We start from the raw sequence: 21,558 nt of genomic DNA, 5'->3' as shown, positions 1-21,558 counted from the left end.
ATCAGTGATGTCATCAACCAGCTGTGAGGTCATCAACCATCAGTGAGGTCATCAACCATCAGTGAGGTCATCAACCATCAGTGATGTCATCGTTGGTTCGTTATGAATCCTCCAGTTCAGATTCTGTCCGTCACCATCTTGTTAGTTCGGAGCGGTTTGGAGCAGGAAGTGACCATATTTGGACGTGCTGGGGGAGGAGCCACGGTGGATCTGACCGATCTGATTGGAAACCTGACGATACTACGTCCCGCCCACCTTTTCAGAGTAAATCTTTGAGGACGGGCTGAAGGATAATGAAGCTTGATTAACCCAGATTAAAGTCTCGTCTCGGTTCTGATAGACGCTCGGAGCGTTTCCCTCCACAGACTCTTCATTCTCCGTCCTGACATCCATTTAATATGAGCTCAGCTTCGTTGTCAGGGGCGATCGATCGGCGGCATTGATCAGTTGGTTTTCTGCAAAGGAGGCTTCGAGGCACTTCAACACTGATCGACGCAGATCGACTTTACAACGTCTTTTGAAGACGGAGACGGACGTCCGTACGATAACTCGCCTGTCGGCCGTCCGTGTGGGAGGAAAGTCTGCAGCGCTTCCTTCAGTCTTCTTCTGATGACTCTCAGCGTCCTGGAAGCTTCTTCTTCCATGTTTCCCACCTACCGGATTGAGGTCGGATCAGAAACGCGTCAGCTGATCCCACGCTGCGCTTCATCTCTGAAACTCCTTTAAAACTCAAAGATCAGCCGGTATTGATCCTCAGCGGGACATTTAACAAATACATGAGTCAATAAGTTAGAAATGAATAAAAACACAAATAAAGAGGCCTTTTTTAATACCCGGCAAGACGACTGCAAATTAAACATTATTATTATTATTGCATATTTACAGCAGTGAAAATCAGATCCAGATGTGTCACATTAAAGAAATGATCATGGAAAATTAAAAAGAGACAAAAAGCGAAGAGATAAACAGATAAAGTAAAAACTAACTGGGTTTATGGCTGATTGCTGCTGCAGTTATGGAGGTGTGAAGAAATAAAAGCAGGTAAAGCGGACTTTAAAAAGTCCTGAAATATTTATCATGATTTTATTGGCTTGGCAGATTTGTCCTCCGAGGCTTTGACTCGACTCACCGAAGAACAAATGATTCAGGACTTGCAGGATCTTTAATACCTCTTAGATATTTATTCAAAGAAGGATTTATCAAGATTCCTGTAAACAAAATAAACAAAATCTAAGTAAAAAAACTAAACTTCCACATGAACTTAAATGAACTCTTAAATGAACTCAAACCTTCCTGATGTCCAACTTTTCAGCTGATGTTAAAAAAACCCTCCTAAAAATAAAACGTAAAATATGAATACAAATACATGAATACACGATGGAGGATTATAGAAAAATTAGAAGGAAGAGGATTTTTTTTATTTTGCATTGTGAGAATAAAGTCGATTAGAAATTGATTATTAAGAATAAAGTTGCACAGATTAAAAAACGTAGAGTTCAGCTGCCGTCGGTCGCTCTCAACATGATTCAATGGACCAGAAGAGTTCATTTTATTCTCGATAATTCAACTTTATGCTCAAAATGCAAAAAATAAATAAAAAAATCTTCTAAGTTTTCCAAGATTTCCTGATTCGATCAGTTCATCACTGACATGTTCCTGGTTTTGTGGTTTTAAAGTTTGTTTTTCTTGCTGCCGTGTGAAGCTACGGTGGCCCTGAAGGTCAAACAAAAGATCTCTGATTTTATTTTGAAATGATCCGTAATAGTCTGTACTGTTTGTACTGAGTTAATTTAATGCTCGCAGGCGGCTGCACCATCAAGAACCAGTCGAGCCAGACGCTGGAGAGCTGCGCCGAGCTGCTGGGCCTGGAGGAGGAGGACCTGCGAGTCAGCCTCACCACCAGGGTGATGCTCACGACAGCAGGGGGCGCCAAAGGAACAGTCATCAAGTAAGAGGCCCACACACACACACAGTCAGGTTTCCATCACTTCAGAGGACATTAAACAGGCTTGCACTCATTTCCTGGACAGTTAATCGAACCTTAACTACGACTAAATCTCCCTTTAAACTAACTGCCCATCCTGAGAGGTCAAAGATTTACTTCATGGGGACAAAAGGAAGTTTGAGTCACCACAACATGAGAAATACACCACAGGAAGATGGAGGACAGTCTGAGGGATCCACCGGCTCACTGAGGTTCATGAGTTATACCAAACAGAGAAACCCGGAGACCACCGAGTTAAATAACTTTATTATTCTGTGTGCTCAGGATGGAAAATGATCTTCTTTAGCACATAAAAAGGAAACAAACACTTCTTAAAAATGACGGTGAGACTATAGAACAACTTCATCAGATATCTTTGTTCATCAGATATCTTTGTTCGTCAGATATCTTTGTTCATCAGATATCTTTGTTCATCAGATATCTTTGTTCATCAGATATCTTTGTTCATCAGATATCTTTGTTCATCAGATATCTTTGTTCATCAGATATCTTTGTTCATCAGATATCTTTGTTCATCAGATATCTTTGTTCCAACCAGACTGAACTAGCTGATCAGTTTAGTGTTTCTATGTTCTGTATTTATTCAGTTGGAGACTAGAAGTCCTCTCTGTTGCTAGGTGGTTGCTAAGGATCGCACTACTTCCTGGAGTAGGAAACATTGCGTACGTTACATCAGAGTCTACTGATTGTTTTCCAGTTCTTTGTCATATCCCTTCGTTTGTTGCCATGGAAACGGAGATCGCACCAACAAAAAGTTGTATATTATGAGAGTGACTTGCCCTCTGACCCCTCGGAGGAGCCCCGCCCCTCAGGTTGGAAACAGCTGCAGCATGTAAATACATAAACACATTATCACGGTGACTTGTTAGAGCTTTGAAGTTCTGAGCCGGTCGGATCCACGGGGATGAAACCAGAGCCGAGTCACGGCGCTGAGGTCGGAGGAGCGAAGCTGATGAATCTCGTCTCGTTATTGTCGTCCGGGGAGACGCGTCAGCTGACAGCAGAATATACAGCGAACTGAAACTGCTGCTCCTCGGCTCGTTGTCCCGAAAGATAAACGAGGGATCACATCTGAGCGGTTTTGCCAGAACTTATTAGGAATAAATTCGAGACCTATCTGTTTTTTTAGAGGAGTGTCTGGATGCTGAAATATAGTCTGATTTGAAAAGGTCAAAGGTCGTCGCTCACATTTTTGCGCAGATAGTAGCAGGTTGTGATGCCGTAGCTGTAACCTGACTGCACCACAGGCCTGTCAATCAAACAGACACGCCCCCAAAAACAGGTCTTCTTGAATCTTCTTTTCTAATGAATGAGGGATTATTTTCAGATGGACCTCCAGAAAACTAAGAAGAAGGAGTGACTTTAGCTAACAACACCGAGATAACTGATGGACACATTTTATTCACTTTGGATTTGATGAGAGAAGTTGAATGGGAGTCTATGGAGCCGGAGGCTTTTTGGAGCCGACCTTTTATATCCAGTCTGTAGTTTTATATCCAGTCTGTAGTTTTATATCCAGTCTGTAGTTTTATATCCAGTCTGTAGTTTAATATCCAGTCTGTAGTTTTATATCCAGTCTGTAGTTTTATATCCAGTCTGTAGTTTAATATCCAGTCTGTAGTTTAATATCCAGTCTGAAGTTTAATATCCAGTCTGTAGTTTTATATCCAGTCTGTAGTTTTATATCCAGTCTGTAGTTTTATATCCAGTCTGTAGTTTTATATCCAGTCTGTGGTTTTATATCCAGTCTGTAGTTTTATATCCAGTCTGTAGTTTTATATCCAGTCTGTGGTTTTATATCCAGTCTGTGGTTTTATATCCAGTCTGTAGTTTTATATCCAGTCCCAGTCTGTAGTTTTATATCCAGTCTGTGGTTTAATATCCAGTCTGTAGTTTTATATCCAGTCTGTAGTTTTATATCCAGTCTGTGGTTTTATATCCAGTCTGTAGTTTTATATCCAGTCTGTAGTTTTATATCCAGTCTGTAGTTTTATATCCAGTCTGTAGTTTTATATCCAGTCTTTTATATCCAGTCTTTTTATATCCAGTCTGTAGTTTTATATCCAGTCTGTAGTTTAATATCCAGTCTGTAGTTTTATATCCAGTCTGTAGTTTTATATCCAGTCTGTAGTTTTATATCCAGTCTGTAGTTTTATATCCAGTCTGTAGTTTTATATCCAGTCTGTAGTTTTATATCCAGTCTGTAGTTTTATATCCAGTCTGTGGTGGTTTTATATCCAGTCTGTAGTTTTATATCCAGTCTGTGGTTTTATATCCAGTCTGTGGTTTTATATCCAGTCTGTAGTTTTATATCCAGTCTGTGGTTTTATATCCAGTCTGTAGTTTATATCCAGTTTGTAGTTTTATATCCAGTCTGTGGTTTAATATCCAGTCTGTAGTTTTATATCCAGTCTGTGGTTTTATATCTAGTCTGTAGTTTTATATCCAGTCTGTAGTTTTATATCCAGTCTGTGGTTTTATATCCAGTCTGTGGTTTTATATCCAGTCTGTAGTTTTATATCCAGTCTGTAGTTTTATATCCAGTCCAGTCTGTAGTTTAATATCCAGTCTGTGGTTTTATATCCAGTCTGTAGTTTTATATCCAGTCTGTGGTTTTATATCCAGTCTGTGGTTTTATATCCAGTCTGTAGTTTTATATCCAGTCTGTGGTTTTATATCCAGTCTGTGGTTTTATATCCAGTCTGTAGTTTAATATCCAGTCTGTAGTTTTATATCCAGTCTGTGGTTTTATATCCAGTCTGTGGTTTTATATCCAGTCTGTAGTTTTATATCCAGTCTGTAGTTTTATATCCAGTCTGTTCTGAACCAGCTGGACGTCGCTGCAACTCGGCGACAGATAAAGACTTAAACGAACTTGAGGAGGAATTGAAGCGACGACGAGCAGACAGACGACGCCGGCTTAACCAGATAAAGGTGAAGCTGTGAAGCGTGGCGGAGGAGGAGGGGGAGGAGGAAGAGGAGGAGGAGGAGGAGAAGAAGGAGAAGGAGGAGAAGGAGAAGGAGCCACGTGCACTATTATACCGTTTTTACAGCTCAGCGCTCGATGCTGCAGGTATTAGACTCTACCTGGAGTGATACCTAAACACCCTCCTCACCCCTTCCTCCCCCTCCTTCCTCCCCCTCCTTCCTCCCCTCCTCCCTCGTCCTCCCTCCCTCCCCCTCCTCCCTCCCTCGTCCTCCTGCTCTTTCACGAACAGTTCAAGGCAGCTAATAACTTCATCTTCAGAGTGATGAGGAAGATGAGACGGGAGGGCAAAGGCACAACCGTGTAGCAGCAGGCGGTGATGAGAAAATAACACGACGCTCACATCCGAGCCGCCCGACAGGCTGTTACTTCCAGACCTGTTTGATCCGTCTGAGGAGTTCAAGTGAGGACGAGCTTCAGAAACACAGGATAGGTTCACAGAAATCTGGATTTTGCTCAGTAAGCGAAAACCGAGACAACGCTCAAGTTTTCCTTTTTTTTTTTTTTTTTTATGTTTTAATTTCAACAATACAGAATTGACAGAAATTCTGAGAATGAAACAAATTGAAAATATGCTGTGAAGTTTATAATCTGAGTTCCTGATGCTTCAGATTCCTCTTGAGATTAGATGCTACCAGGATTGTGGTTCATAAATATCCGACTCTTGTAAGCCTGTATTTTTTTTTAATGCATCATTCTGGTCTTGATCGCTAAAATACTTGAGAACGAGATAGTTGGTTTTTTTTTATGGCGAGATGACGGACGTCCACGTGTCGCCAGCGTAGCTAGGCGTCGTTACCACGGCAACCAAAGCAGAGATGTCTGGACGCACCCAATCCGATTCATCTGCAGTCTGAACGAAGAGATTCAACTCAGCAGTTTTGTAAAAATGTTTAACATTTTAAAGACCAAATGACTGAAAAAAAAAAAAAAAAAAAAAGATCCGAACCGCTCGCCTCGATTTCAAACGTCCCGCGCTGACGTTTTATTTCTCCTTCGTCGTCTGAGGAGACGAATTAAGAAGCTCGCGTTCTCCGATTCTTCTTCTGCTTTTACATCTCTGCTTCACCAAAACACAAACACATACCGCTGCAAAGCGGCCCTTCGATCCTCCACGCTGCAGTTCACCTACCGACGGGAAGGGGGCGCTGTTCTCCCAGAGCACAGAGCTGGAGCGCACAGATGGTGAGAAAGAAACATTAATAGGGACAAAAAAAAAATCTCTTCCAACATGTTCATTCTGTCCATAAAAGCCCAACAGAAAAAAGCCTTCGACTGAGGAAGAAAAAGCTTTGTGTTTCAGGAGGCTGCCGCCGTTCTGCTGACGGCAGATGGTTGCAGAGGGAAAAAAAGAAGTGGTTTCCAGCATGTCCGTCGCCTTCAGAGACGATAAAACAATCAGTTTTGTAGCAGGATGCACTTTTTAATTTCCAGACGCAGCAGGAGACCCGAAAGGTTTTAATACTCGAAGCCCTCCGTAATTTATAAAATATTATAAATGAGCTGTTGAACGTGTTGCAGATATCTGAAAGATCTCGTTTTAGTCACGATTTGACTTCCTGGAACCGGATTCATCCGCTTCTCCTCAACTTACATAAGAAACTATTAGAATGAATACTTCAGGAGGAACTCGACGACCTCCAGCTGACCCGCTTTGGTGCAAACCGACAGGGCGGCGAGTTCGTCCAATCAGGAGTCGTTTATGGAGGACATGGAAAATACGTCTTCCGAACAAACCGGCGTCTTCAAACCCATTTCGGGTGAAAATCGTCCGCGAGCTTTTAAATAGAAACCGAGAAACCAAAACAAACAAAAGAGGTTATAAACTAGAAGTAAATTCATTTTATACTTGTTCAAACGCGTCTTTGTCCCAGTTCCTGTTTATTTGCATCTTTGTCACATGATTTACGCTAACAGTGTAAAAACGTTGTTATTTTGATATTCACACGTTATTTCATCACTTATGCTCGTAGCAGCTAACGTAGCGCGGCGGGCGTCCGAGGTGAGCATCCGGTGGTGATGGACGTGTTTCTTTAGAGCTACAACCGACTGAAGCCAGGCCACACACCGTAGAAACGCTCTGTTCATACTCGACCATGTTGAAGCTGAAAGTGGTGCCTATCTGCCAGGATCACCTGTCAATCACAGAAAGTGGGCGGGACTGCGGCGTCTGTATTCTTTGTGCTTCTGTTGGTGATGTTTCTGTCTGTAAAAGATATCAAACCCATAATTTGCAGAGTGAATTTGTCCCACGAGTATCCGGAGCCCTGAAGCGCTCCTGAACCAGGTAGTTAAAGGTTGGCGCCGTGTTGCGTAATAAAGCGCCGACGCAGTCGAAATCCTCGCCGCCGCTCGTTTGTATGAAAATTTCACAGATTATTGCTGTAATTTCACAGCAGGGTAAAAAGTGGATGAAATGACAGCAGGTGAGGTCCAGTGAGGCGGCAGCAGGCTGGACTCCCTCCAACCGGCCGCATCACCTCGGCTGCTTATTTATTTTTCAGGGGGTTTATGTAAGGGGGAAGGAGGAGTGTGGGGGGGGGGGCATGGGTAGATTGGATTAAGAGCCCGAATTAAAATCATATATTTGTCTTTTTTTTTTTGTGTGCGTTACTTCCTGCTGTGAATTCTTTAGAAACAAAAATCTAATTATGTGTCGTGACAGAAAAAGCAAATTGGAGAGAACGAGGCGTTCGGTCCTGGGCGACCGGATTTCTGAGTAACTTGGGTTTTATTACGTGCATGTGGCAGACGGGAGGTGAGGAAGAGGAGGGGATGAAGATTGCATTGGTGGACATGTAGAGGCTCTTTGCTGGTCTGGTGGTTCTACACACAAATGCATTGAATAATTATCCGTGTCGGTACGCTACGAAGGGAATCATGTCCAGTTAGACCGCCGGCTCCTTTTGAAACTTTAGCCCCTATATGTGTTGAAACTCTCCCACCGCTACATTTAGAAAAACTCTTGTAATAAACCAACACTGTTCACTGATTGGTCCACCTTTCAGAGGGGCTGTGCTAACCTTAACCCAATCATGGTTTCATGCACCGACCGTAGAGGTCGGCTCCAGAAAGCCTCCGGCTCCAGAAAGCCTCCGGCTCCATAGACTCCCATTCAACTTCTCATCAAATACAAAGTCAATTAAATGTTTTCCAGGAAGTTATAATGGAAGTTATTCCTTCTTATTAGTTTTCTTAGTTTCTTATGTTAGTACACAGATAGATTGACAGATTTATTCAACAAGATTTAAAACATACATGATCAGAATTTACAGGCTTTATATAAAATGTTTAAAAATGATTGAGGATAAAAATAAACAATTAAACCTTATTGCTTATTTCCATTGTGGTACATGGTGTAAAAGGTTTGGAGAAACTCACCAACAGCTTTCATTGTTTTTCTAATTCTGGGAAACAAATCTGTTGGTTTTGCATCATGTACAACAAAGTTAAGTATTTACACCTTTTGCAGCTTTATGTGTCTTCAACCAAAACCTGAACTAAACTTTATTTATATCTACTATCGTTGGGTAACCTCAACCTGAGACCAGAGGTATCTTTACAAATGCGTCATAAACATGTTGTTATATTCTCTCTATTCGTGGGTTCGTGACAGATTATCGTTGTGGAAACATTTTTGGATCTCTTGAAGTCTGCAAACGGACTCATTTTCACCGAACTCCCAGACACTCATTATCCACCGGCTCTCTAAATTAAGGGAAAGTGTCTCATTCCTTAGACAAACAGTCATGTCAGGTCATCATGACTCAGGCTGAGAGATTATAATTGCATGATGACACAATGGAGAATAATTCAAACACCAAATGCATAATGAAGTCGTCGTAGCTCTCCAACCTGAGACGCATAATTACACGTCAGCAGAAGGACGTCGAGCCGCCGGCGAAGTCAGGAACTTCTGATGATTTAAAGGCTGTATGAGAAAGTCAGAATACATTTTACTCTTGTTAATCAGATCATATATATCCTCCCGTGGCAGCCGGAAACACACACGCGCACACACACACACACACACACACACACACACACACACACACACACACACACACACACACACACACACACACACACACACACACACACACACACACACACACACACACACACACACACACACACACACACACACACGCAGGGCTACACACTTTGTATTCAGGCAGGTATCAGCAGACCGACTCAGAGTTGTGTCGCCGTGTTGCTCCTCAGCAGGTGAATGCTCCTCTGGTGATGAAGGAGGAGGAAGAGCAGCTCACTCAGTTCAAGCAAGTCGGTGAATTTGTTCTTGAACCAGATATTTCCCTTTGGAGACGGTGGAGACCAAAAAGTGAGCAAAAAAGAAAAAAAAAGCTGAATATCAGCTTCTGTTGCTGCTTAATTGGACTTATTGTGTTTTATTTAGTCATAATTGTTTTGTGGAAGTCGGATCATGGAGCCGTGCAGATATCAGTCTTCAGATCAGAAATCTCTTGAACTACTGCGGCCACAAAGGATCCATTTTGTTATTTGCTTTGGACTCTTGGGCGGACTGCAGGCCCTTCAAAGTGAAGAGGAGCGAAGAGGAGTGAAAATGAGTGAGGTGTTTGAGAGTCGGAGAGGGAGATGGAGCAGGAGGAAATCGAGCGATTCAGAATTAAGGCGAGTCAAAGAGACGGAGAGCGACGGCGGCGCCAACATCAGATAAAGTCAAAGGTGGCGAGAGAGTGATGGGAGTCAGACAGGCGAGATTGGACAGCACCCGACTACTCAGGGAAAGTTTATTTACTTCTTTAGACCTCTAAAATCTCTTCACACAAACTCTCTCTGGCGGACATTTCATTAGAGCATTCGCCCTTCTGGCAGTCAGCTACTCTTAAACGGTGTTAAGTTGCTTATTCAGGACTTTTCTTCAATATTCACTCTGTAAAACCGAGAAGATGCTGCGACCATTTTGCAGATCGTTTTGGAGAGTTGTCAGTAAAACCTAAGTTTTCTGAAACTCAAAGCCTCTAAACAAACAGCTTAATAGTTGTCCAGAAGAGATTTTTCCAGCACATACAAGGTGCGACAGCCGTAGACCGTCCGTCCGTCCGTCTTGTCCTATTGAACGCGATATCTCAAGAACACCTCGAGGGGATTTCTTCAAAATTGGCAAAACCATTCACTTGGTACCACGGATGAACGGATTTGAATTTGGAGCTTAAAGGTCAAAGGTGAAGGTCAACGTGACCCCAATTCAACACGTTAACATAAAGGGCTGAATGGAGTTTCTTCAGATGCGGCGCGACCGTTCACTCAAACTGTCAACATGATATCTCTGGAACGCCTCGAGGGAATCTCTTAACATTTATCACTTCCACTCCCTCCGACTGAAGGATGCCGGGAGTAGAAGTTGGTGATTGAAGGTATCTGATCTCCCAAAATGTCCTATGTTAATTATGACAACATTTCATTCAAACGTCTAATAGGATAAAAGGATATATTTTAGGATCTATAGCTTCTTTGCAGAAACACCTGCATGGGTTTGGACTGATGTGCATGTGAAGTGCAGCCTGAGTGGTTAGCGGAGGCCGGCAGCCACCAGGCAGTCTAGTTTATGATAATTAAGGTGCAGAGATTATAAAAAAAAACAAGCAGTAAAAGAAACTATGAAGTGTTTCAGCAAACAGAAAGTTGCGGCCTTGAAATCAGACTGATCACCTCTCAACACTCCCGCAGCTCCTCACCTTCACCCTGCCCTCGCCGCCATGTTTAATTCAGCAGCCAGAGGTTTGATACTGCGGTGAGTCCCTCATTTAAAAACCAAGAGGTCTAAATGCCAGGGCAGCATAATGTCGGAACACTAATCGTACAAGCGGCCTCATATGTATTCCCGATGAGCTCCTGCTCCGAGGATGTTTCCTTCCCTCTCTCGCTCGGTGTAATTACCGATGTCGCCTTGTGTAGAAACTCTGGAGACGCCGGCTGGTCGGTAGCTGCTCCGCTCCGTCCTCCAACGCACCGCACGCGAGAACAATGACTTTTAAATTGGACTTTTTTTTTTTTTGCCGTAAAAGAGACGTTGTGATTTGTGTTGGAGAGATACTGCAGCTCTGCGTTAATACGTTGGGACGCTGCTGCGCCGCATTAAGCCTCCACTTCTTTATACACATTCACTGCTGATCCACAGCTTTCAGTTGGGAGTTCTCAGGGTTCGGACGTTTTAACACACAAAACAGAACTTTATTAATTCGTATTTGAAAAATGTGCGTATGATCTAAACAGCAGGATTAAGATGTCTGCGACGTGATGTTGAAGCCGGACGGCGTGAAACCCACAGCTGAAGAAACAAAACAAAAAACAGAAAAGGTCAAAGCTGAGTTACCGAATGTGGAGAAAAGAGGCGACAGCAGAGAAACCACGAGGCTGCCTGACTTTTCTTACTTAAACTATGATTTCCATGATTTAAGTTTGGTGGTCAAAGTTCAAAGTCTCTGCGACCTCATGTTCCCCTTCATCTGTCCGCTCCGTTCTTGTGAACGCAGTATTTTAGCTTTAATATTTCTGTCATCTCTATCATCGCTCTGTACGTGTTTTTATTATTTTCATTTCTTCATGTTGGGTGTATTTTTTTGTCTCCACCTGTCTGTCTTATTATCTGATATTTGCAGGTGCGTTTTTGCAGCGTTTTGTAGAAGCTGCAGTTCAGATCAGGACTCTGACTGCAGAATGAATTCAGGGTGAATTAGTCGCCTCCCTGATGCTCTCACAGTGTATATATGTTTATATATGTGTGGGACCAGGTGAGGTCTGATGGGAACACAGATGCAGAAGTAAATTACAGACCTCAGCTGCAGGAGGTCCACCCTTCACACAGCAGGTCGTCCTATCACGGCTTAATGAAACACCAGCGAGGGCGAACTGAGCGAGAAGGACACGAAAATAATAATACAACAAATGTCACATGTGGCTTAAAAAGATGAGTGCAAAGGAGATAATTTGTGGAGGAGGAGGATTTTGGAAGTGGTTCCTCGGAGCTCTGGGAGTCTCCTGTGCAGGTATTTCCAGGTGTGTCCTTGAGTGCACTGCAGTCGTGCTGAAGTGAAGTCCAGAGGTAGAGTCGGTTCAGTGGCTGCAGCCTGGCAGCAGATTAATGCTGTGTTTTATCTGGCCCCGGCGATCGGGTCGCTCCTTTTGTCTGCTGCTATTGAACCGCACGCCTGCACACTCTCAGAGGCAATTACGATTCCTCCACAGAGCTCGCCGCCGCTTACGCTTTCTGTCACCGTTTCATGGCTTCTACCTCACACCCGAGCTTTTCTTTTCTTTCCCTCAGCTGTCAACAACGCAATTATCTGCTTGGAAAGTCAGGCTGGCCCGGTTAGTTTAAACTGGTGAAGGAGTCGACTCTCTCCATCTTCAAGTGGACAGATTTATATTTACGCTGATTATTTGGGGCAGTTAGCGAAAGGCCTTCAACAGCAGAATAAATTCGTAAGTTGCATACATTACGCAGGTAGCCAATCAGATGGTCCATCACCGTTCTGTACGTCCCTGAGAGCCGACTGAAATGCAAGGAATTATTATTACGCGTCAGTCGTGGTGAAAACATAAAGCTGATATAAGTTTTGTGCATGAGCATCGCAAAATGACTCGCTAGCGCCCCCTAAACTGCAGCTCCCACAGTTACTTTCACCTACATGTATGACATTTGGTGGACATGTGTATCACACCCAGATCTACAAAAAAGTCTCTTGGCACCATGACCTAAACTCAACGTTTTGAACTTTTGAATCCCTCCAATGGCTCGTCTATCGCTGCTTGCAGTTTTAATTGTGGTGTATTTTTCTTCTGTAGAAAGTAATAATTAAAGCAGTATGACCGTGAATTATTTGAGGTTAAATCATTTTTAAATATTACTTCAGCACATTTCATGAAACACTGGTGAATCGGACGTGTTCCTGCTGGACGGATTTGTTCCCGCTTCAAAGACTTTCAGGAGACAATGCCGGCTCAAATGTAACGTAAGAGGGCGCGATGAGGTTCAACTGGTTTTTAAGGACATTTACAGGAAGATCGGTGAGCAACTAATGAAATTAGAAATAAATAACAGAAGCATGAGGGGTCAGGTTGGGTCTGTAACAAAGATTTAGTGTCTTTCATGGAACAGCTTTCAGTTTGCTCGATTGTCTTTTGATGTGCAGTAAATCGAGCGCTGCATTGAACTCTTTGACTATTCTTTGATCATTTTGTAAAGGAGCTCAGTGACTTCAAGCCCAGCTGAAGTTTTTCCACGACAACATCAACTTAATACCTTCAACAACCAGTTGTTGTCTTATTCTGCCACACCGTGACTGTTTCTTTCTCGAATGAACCGTTCAGTCCTGTAGATGTGAGGTAGCTTCGTGCAGAGCTTCTTTTCCCCCTTTGAGGAGTTGAGGATCGTTATCTCCACCCGTGTTTCTTCTTTCTTATTTCTGTCATGTGATTGCCTCTAAATGAATAAAGAATCATTGTGATGAAACCGTGCGGCCGGTTGGTTGTAAAACACGAAGGCCTGAGACGCCACGTTTGAAACGCATCGTGGATCTGTTTCTGTTTATATCTTAACCCTTTCCTGTCTTGTCTCGAAGTAAAGAAATCCAATTTTAAATGTCTATATGTTTTGACCCGTTTTATTTCTGTGTCTTTGCCAGGGTGCCGCTCAAAGTCGAGCAGGCCAACAATGCTCGGGACGCCTTGGCGAAGGCCGTCTACAGCCGCCTCTTCGACCACGTGGTGACGCGGGTCAACCAGTGCTTCCCCTTCGAATCCTCCGCCAAATTCATCGGCGTCCTGGACATCGCTGGCTTCGGTCGGTATCCCCTTCAAACCTCCTAACGCTGTTGTGATGACATAAGGGTTGAGTGTGCATCGCTGTGCTGCGTTCAACAGGAACACTCTCTGAATGTTTTGATTGCACTTCGTTTGACTCCTCTGAGGTGACGGAAGAGATCCGATAGATATTTTAAAGTCTCTTTAAAATATTGCACCGCAGGAAACGGCTTCGGAAATCTGTGTCGATATCGTGAAGACACGCTGAGCTCACAGTTTATTTTACACTGACATACATTGTGTGATTATCAAAGGAGGAATTAAACGGTGCGGCATCTCTTTCTCTGACTGTCTGCCTCTCCCGTCTCTTCAGAGTACTTTGAACACAACAGCTTCGAGCAGTTCTGCATCAACTACTGTAACGAGAAGCTGCAGCAGTTCTTCAACGAGCGCATCCTGAAAGAGGTGAGAGCTGCTTTCACTCCGAGGAATCTGCAATGTTCCCATTAGTGGGCAGAAAAAACAAGCTCGGATCCGTCTGTAAACACCGGCGAATCAAAGCAAACATGTCGGGATGATTCACGGTTTATTGTTTTGTTTAAGTGCTTTTCTTATTGCAGGTGCTTCTTCCCAAAGACTAAATGTCACATTTTTAAATTGTGGGTTTCTTGTGTTTGAATTTAAAGTGTTCATTTTCCAAAAAGCTCCTCGAACTCAAACAAGACAAAAAAAAAGTGCACTTCTGGTTAATCACTGTTTATGTCAGAAAAAAAAATCCTGGATGATTACATCCTTTTAAATATTTTCCAAGATATCAAACAAGTTCAGAAATATGAGGTAAAAAGTTTCAGGAAGCTCTTATTTTGAAAGAGCGGTATTATTGTGGTCCTCTTATTTTCAGATGAAAGTCTCTTTAGAAAATAATGATGCTCAACATATGTTTGTTTTGCCATTAAAGGTCCTTGTGTAACGAAGTCGAGTGCTCCGACCTCGAACCTCCGCCAACGCAGCCCCGATAATTGGTGTGCTGTCGTTTTGGAGCGGCGCCGAAGACACGCAGACGACCCTGAGGTCACATGTCAGACCGACTCTAATCAGCTGATCAGCTGACACTGAATCTAAGGCTCAGAAAAGTGCAGCGTGAAGCACTTTTTTTATTTGATCATTTTCTAAAAGAAATTGCCGCCTTTTGTCAAAATGCCAGACGCGTCGTTTTTCCCTTAAAGAAACTCATTTAAAGAAACTCAGCCGCAACCGTTCAGACGCTCATTTTGCGTGAGCGTCGCCGTGCAGCCGAGGACGTTGTTAGAAGAGCTCGGACGCTCCGGGTCGGTTCCCCCGTCCTCGCCGAGTCCTACAAGTTACAGGCTTGTTAGACGCCGGCTCCACGGTCAACTGGTTCACACCTTTGTTTGTTCCTTCGCTACCGTCCATGTTTTCCGCTTCGTTTTACCTCCTCCACCTCCTCCACCTCGTCCTCATTAGGCCGAATGCCGCGGTTGTTTTTTTCGCTTTCTCATTCTGAAATATCTCGATTGCATTGCAGGAGCAAGAGCTGTACCAGAGGGAGGGGCTCGGAGTCAACGAGGTCCACTACGTCGACAACCAGGACTGCATCGGTACCAACTTTTTCCTCTTTCGTGTTTCTGATGTTGAGTTCAGAGTCTTCTGCGAAGGTGTTGAATGTTTGTTGGTTTTACTTCTTTTGTGGAACTTCTGCTTTCTTCTCTTGAAGACAGTTGAGAGGTCAATAAATCGTACATGAAACCTTTAAATCAATGATGGAGTTTAGGCTCTATTTTAACGGTCTACAATCAAAAACTCTTCAGGAACTCTTCCTGTTGCACTGAAGGGGCGGAGCCACAGGACAACAGGAACCGTCTCTGAACTATTCGATTTGACCTCGTAAACCACGTCTTCGGTTCATTAATGCCGTTTTGCGACTGGAGGTTTTTATGTTGGACCTTTTCTTTCAGCTTCATTCTCTTCCTGACTTTTACTGTGTTGTCGTGACTTGTTCTTCATAATTTGGGACTCGACGTGGAACTTTTGTGATTGAGTGTTTGACTTGTGGCTGTCCTGTCTTTACTTGGACTTTTAGTACTTTTATTGTCTCGTTACGGGACTGATTCGACCGTGATTTTTCTTTATTTGTTTTGGTCTTGACTTGAGACTTTAATGAAGAACTTGAAGGTCTTATTTTGGACCTTTTCTGTCAGCTTTCCGACCTCCATCGTGAGACTTGGCTCCTGAGTTTTGCTGTGTTGACTCGGCACTTGTTGGTCTTGACTTTGGACTTAAAGGTTCATTTCCAGCCATCCTGAAACAGATAAATGAGCATCGCATAATTTCAGACAGACTGGAGTCTGTGGAGGTGCTGCTGTTTGTGATATTTGTGTTTGCGCTGCGCTGGAAGAATCAACCCTGTGAAAGTCGAGTGTCTTCGAGCAGCAGCAGCTCGTTATCGGCCTTAATGTGCTTCTGGCTCGTCGCCTTCAGTTTTTCGAGAGCCGCCTTCCTCCAGTTTGACCCTCTGAGCCTCGACGCTGTTTCACAGACAGATAAAGCAATGAAGGGCCCCCCACACCCCCCACACCCATCCCGAAGGAGACGGATGTGAGGTTAATTGTGCTTTTTGCTGACGTCCGTCTCTGAGATAACATCGATGAGACGTTTAACAGCAGCAGACTCCGCTGGAGGGAAGTCGGGCCGACGCAGGCTGTTTACAGTCGGCTGAGATTACTCAAATTAATTTCTCTAATTAGGAGTCCTGTTGTGTGTCGTAAAAGCAGCAGATCCTCTTCGTTCGCAGCAAAGTCGGAGGACATAAAACTGAAGTAGAGATCAACACAAACATTAGAAACTGATGGAAAATATCCTGGAAAGACTACGAGTCTACAACGGCGGTTCTCAAATTGCAGGTAACGACCCAAAAGTTCAGGGTGAAAAAGATCAAACTTTTATTTTGAAGTTCAGCAGAATTTTTGCTGCTGTGCTTTTATTTTGAAGAACTTTCCATGAGGCAGCAGGCGTGCAGTGGTTGTTTCTCGCCAGCGTTGTCATGACGGTAACAACCAAAATGAAACCAGTAGTTACAGCTCTCACTCCTCTTTTTATTTGATTGTTTTTTTTAGCCCAATTTATACTTTTGTTTCACTTATTTTCTCTTCTGTTTTTAACAGTGCATGACGACGTTGTTTATTACCAAACTATTGAATAACGGCGTGTTTAAATAGTGAAGTCCTGAGGGTGGACCAGTTGAGAACCATAAAGACTCAATTGTACCAGGTTTAATTGGACCAAAAATATTCGCAGAAACTTAAACTAGCTGTTTTTTTTTTAAAGATAAAATCCCAGTGTTGCTTACTGATAGAGATTTTGAACTATTCCTGACATCACACTGATCAAATCGAACGCTTTTGCAGCACCTGAACGTGTACGAGACCGTAATAATACCGTAATCCTTTCAACTCCATTTCCCGTCGTCCTCGGCTCGGCCCGTCGCGTTGCCTCATTCCTCCGATATTCTCCCTGCAGACCTGGTGGAGGCGAAGCTGGTCGGCATCCTGGACATCCTGGACGAAGAGAACCGCCTACCTCAACCCAGCGACCAGCACTTTACCGACACCGTTCACAACAAACACAAGGACCACTTCCGCCTGACCGTAAGTGACTCGCAAACACAGCGAAGGTTTTCAACTCCCGGCAGCAGAAACACTTTTATTACGTCTTTTAAAACGATGTGAAGTGAAGAGAAAAGAGTTTAACGTCCTCTGGGAATCACGATTTACTTGACTTTTTGCTCAAAAATCTCAGTGGCAGAAGAGAGGAGCTGATAAAAATGTTTATCGTTGACGACCATGAAAAAGCAGCACCAAGTGATTTAGACTGCTAGTTGTGCCCTGGGTTTTGCCTCTCAGGCTGCTGACTGCAAGGCAGTACAGATAACATGCTTTCACATCCTCTGAGTTTTTCTTAGGTTAAGAATTGAAGTTCTTGAAGTAAGAACACCAAGAAATGGAAAAGCAAACAGATTAAAGACACTACAAACTGAAATATGACCAATTTTAACATCCTGCTAGTTAGTTTTTGGATTAATTGTTAATTTCTAAATGTTAAAAAGCCCTTCACTCCAAACTGACATGCTCAAATTGTGAATTTTGTTCAACCAGCTGGCTAATATTATACAAATATTATAACAGATTTACCAGAAATAAACAATAAGTAAAAATAAAATAAAAAACAAAGAGCAAAAACAACAACTAAAAAGCGTCCATGAAGATTTCTGCGTTTCTATTTTAAAATGACGCATTGGATCCTTAAACAGACGTCACAGAAGACGGCGGATCATCATGCTGGTTTTCACATTGATGTCCGTTCAGGACGTCTGAGTCCAGAACCAGAACCAGAACTAGAACCAGAACTGTAACCAGAACCAGAAGTGGAACCAGAACCGGAGAACGATGCTGACAGTTGAATTACCGACACGCGTTCCTAATCTTTCGTTTCCAGCAGCGAGTGACTGACGGCACCGAGAATTAGTTCGCCGGCATAAATGGAAAAAGTGCAGGAACTCAACTCAGTTTAATTATGTGTGTGTGTGTGTGTGTGTGTGTGTGTGTGTGTGTGTGTGTGTGTGTGTGTGTGTGTGTGTGTGTGTGTGTGTGTGTGTGTGTGTGTGTGTGTCCCTCAGGTGCCCAGGAAGTCGAAGCTGGCCGTCCACAGGAACGTGAGGGACGATGAAGGATTTATTGTCAGACACTTTGCAGGAGCCGTGTGCTACGAGACGGTGTGTACCCCGCTCCTCCCCACCCCCAATCCCCTTACACACACACACACACACACACACACACACACACACACACACACACACACACACACACACACACACACACACACACACACACACACACACACTCCTGCAGCCATCTTTGAAAAAGTGCAGCAGCCGTGACAGGAAACACTAACTGGGTTTTAAACTGCAGCTTGTTCGTAACGCTGCTTTAAATACGTCTCGGCTTTTCTTTCAGACCAAGTTTGTGGAGAAGAACAACGACGCGCTGCACATGTCTCTGGAGTGTCTGGTCAGCGAGTCCAAGGACCGCTTCGTCCGCGAGCTCTTCGAGAACTCCAACAACAGCAAGGACATGAAGCAGAAGGCCGGCAAGCTCAGCTTCATCAGCGTCGGCAACAAGTTCAAGGTGAGGAGGAGGAGATATGTTTCAGGTTATATATATATATATATATAAAATAAATAAATGACTTTTCTGAGTGGCACACATCCAGGCCAATCACAGGCCTTGGAGCATGCCATGGGTTTCCCTCCATGGGTCGGACAGTTATGGGCAGACATGTGACATAATACACGCAAGTTTGTGACATCACAAACTTACAGGAAGCCCAAACGTCGCAGTAGCTGAATGCAGGCCGTGTGTATTTAGAGTATTTTGACATTGTTTGAAGCATGTAGACCTGCTATAAAATACAAAAATACAACATGGGACCTTTAAAGGAAGCTTTATTTAAAAAATGAATCACAGAACAATAAACAGTCTGCGTGTCGGTTCTCCTCTCGGAGAGAGACAAAGGTTTTTATTCTCTGCTGTGACTCACCGCCTCTCCTTGATGTGTGTCACCTCACCGAAGGCCTGAAAGCAGCGCTCGACTCGTCTCCATCACGTCTATAATATAATCATATAATCATATAATAATATATATATAATAGAAACACACAACCTGAGGCGATGCAGTCGAGTCTGTTATCAGAACCGGAGAGCAGCGGTGTACAGTACACGCAGAAGGTGTGTGTGTGTGTGTGTGTGTGTGTGTGTGTGTGTGTGTGTGTGTGTGTGTGTGTGTGTGTGTGTGTGTGTGTGTGTGTGTGTGTGTGTGTGTGTGTGTGTGTGCGCGAGGTAATGAATTCACATGAACACCAGCGTCTTTCATGTACGAATATTTCACCCTTTCGTGCACACAGAGACACGTTTTATATGCGCGGTGCGTCGCTGAGGCCGTACGACAGCTGTCCGTCACCGAGGCGTCACATCCTCGACACCCAGCTGCGCTTTGGACCCGTCTTTCATCTAAACCCACGTTTTATCTTATCTACCCAAGAATTTTCTCTGATCCGATTTCCGCCAACGCGTCCGGGTAGATTTGAACCAATCAGCACTGGGCAGCAGCTAAAACCTGCTGATTGGTTTTAAACAATTGACTAATTATTTGGTCTTTAAACCTTCAGAAAACAATGAAGAATGTCCATCAAATGTGACGTCATAAACCCGACAAACAGAAACTCAAAACATTTATTTTACACTGATGTAAGAGAAGAAAAAGGAACAAATTCAAATATTTGAGAACATGGAACCATCAAACTTTTAGAATTTTTGCTTGAAAAATAATTAGCGATTAGTAGGTTGATGGTTTCTGCTTTAGTTCTTAGTGTCGTCTTTTGATCAACATCAGCACGTTTTTGTGAACATTTGAGATTTCACCACGAACTCGAAACTGGAGCAGAGAAACATCCAACTTTGGGGAAATCTTCAACATGTTCCTGAGCCCATGCGGTGATTTCCACTACAGAATCATGGCTGTTTTTAAAACGGTGCCGCCTGAGGGCCCAAAGATCAAAGCCATGTTGGAGAACCCTGTTGCCATGGCGCCACAGTTCAATCGGTCCTTCAGTCTTCTGTCCTCCATGACGGGCCCTAACTGCTGTATTATATCTGTTTACACACATTTACATTCACAGTCACTTAAACACATCAGCTGCTCTGAGCCTTAATAATTCATCCACCAGCCATTAATGAGGAGGATGTCGGGGCTGCAGAACACTTCTGTTGGAGCATTAATGGTTCGTCAATAATGAAGGAGATTGATTTGTTTTTGTAGTTCAGATGAAGTTTAAAACAATTTATTTCACCATCCAGCTGAAACTCTCTTAAAACATCCAAAAATGATGTAAGTTTATAGAAAGGTTTCATGGTTGTTCTCTTTGTGTCCTGCAGACTCAGCTGAATATTCTCCTGGAGAAGCTGCGCAGCACGGTCAGTGTTGCTTCCTTCCTCCTCACGGTTTCATGTTAAAGCCTCACTGATGGTGGAGTCATGACTTCTGGTTGTCCCTCCGTCCCTCCGTCCCTCCTGCAGGGCTCCAGCTTCATTCGCTGCATCAAACCCAACCTGAAGATGGTCAGCCACCAGTTTGAAGGAGCTCAGATCCTCTCGCAGTTGCAGTGCTCCGGTCAGTGCTTCCTCTCCGCTTCCTGTTTGACGTCTTTCTGACATCTGAGAGCTGATCTTACTTCCTGTCTCACTGCTGCTTCATTAAAAGCTTCAATAATGTCTTTTTAAAGAAGTAAAACACATTTTAGGACTTTGAGCAGTTCAGTTGTTACATAAAAAAAAAAAAAAATTCAAAGTGCATAAAGATTTTTCATTTTAAGTTCCCCTTCAAAATAAGAGCTAAATGAATGTAAGTTGAATAATTAGTTGACATTTAGAAGACAAGCTCAGTTAAATTCAATCAACTTAATATTTAATTAAGCACAGTTCAGTCAGTGAAAAACGTTGCAGATTTTTTTTCAGTGACATTTTTCCATTTGAACTTTGCTTCTTTAGAAAACTGAAATCCTAAATGCAGAGACTGAAATCAACACGAACCTTTATCACAGAAACATCACTTTCATTATTGTAAATGATAATAAACTTTATTCATACAGCGCTTTTAAAAACAAATTTGAACACGCTTAACGGGGTATTTCAAGGGTTTAAAATATTAC

The 21,558-nt window shown here is 43.2% G+C and overlaps 1 protein-coding gene across 5 annotated transcripts in view; it reads left to right on the top strand.

The window, feature by feature from the left end:
• LOC138635311 (unconventional myosin-VI-like) overlaps positions 1-21,558 on the top strand; it is an 88,847-nt gene that overhangs the window by 33,040 nt on the left and 34,249 nt on the right. For all 5 annotated transcript variants that reach the window (XM_069722729.1, XM_069722728.1, XM_069722727.1 and 2 more), the window contains exons 12-20: positions 1,804-1,948; positions 13,661-13,818; positions 14,152-14,243; positions 15,325-15,397; positions 17,316-17,443; positions 18,472-18,567; positions 18,809-18,979; positions 20,786-20,824; positions 20,927-21,020. In XM_069722729.1, coding sequence (XP_069578830.1) covers positions 1,804-1,948; positions 13,661-13,818; positions 14,152-14,243; positions 15,325-15,397; positions 17,316-17,443; positions 18,472-18,567; positions 18,809-18,979; positions 20,786-20,824; positions 20,927-21,020 — 996 coding nt within the window. The remainder of the gene's footprint in view (positions 1-1,803; positions 1,949-13,660; positions 13,819-14,151; positions 14,244-15,324; positions 15,398-17,315; positions 17,444-18,471; positions 18,568-18,808; positions 18,980-20,785; positions 20,825-20,926; positions 21,021-21,558) is intronic.

Source organism: Brachyistius frenatus, unplaced genomic scaffold (assembly GCF_029030835.1).
Source record: "Brachyistius frenatus isolate BFR_SWC_R1_liver_20210118 unplaced genomic scaffold, ASM2903083v1 Contig_302, whole genome shotgun sequence".
Classification (NCBI taxonomy): Eukaryota; Metazoa; Chordata; class Actinopteri; family Embiotocidae; genus Brachyistius; species Brachyistius frenatus.
Note: the sequence above shows the minus strand (reverse complement) of the source record. Positions and strands in the feature narration are given on the sequence as shown.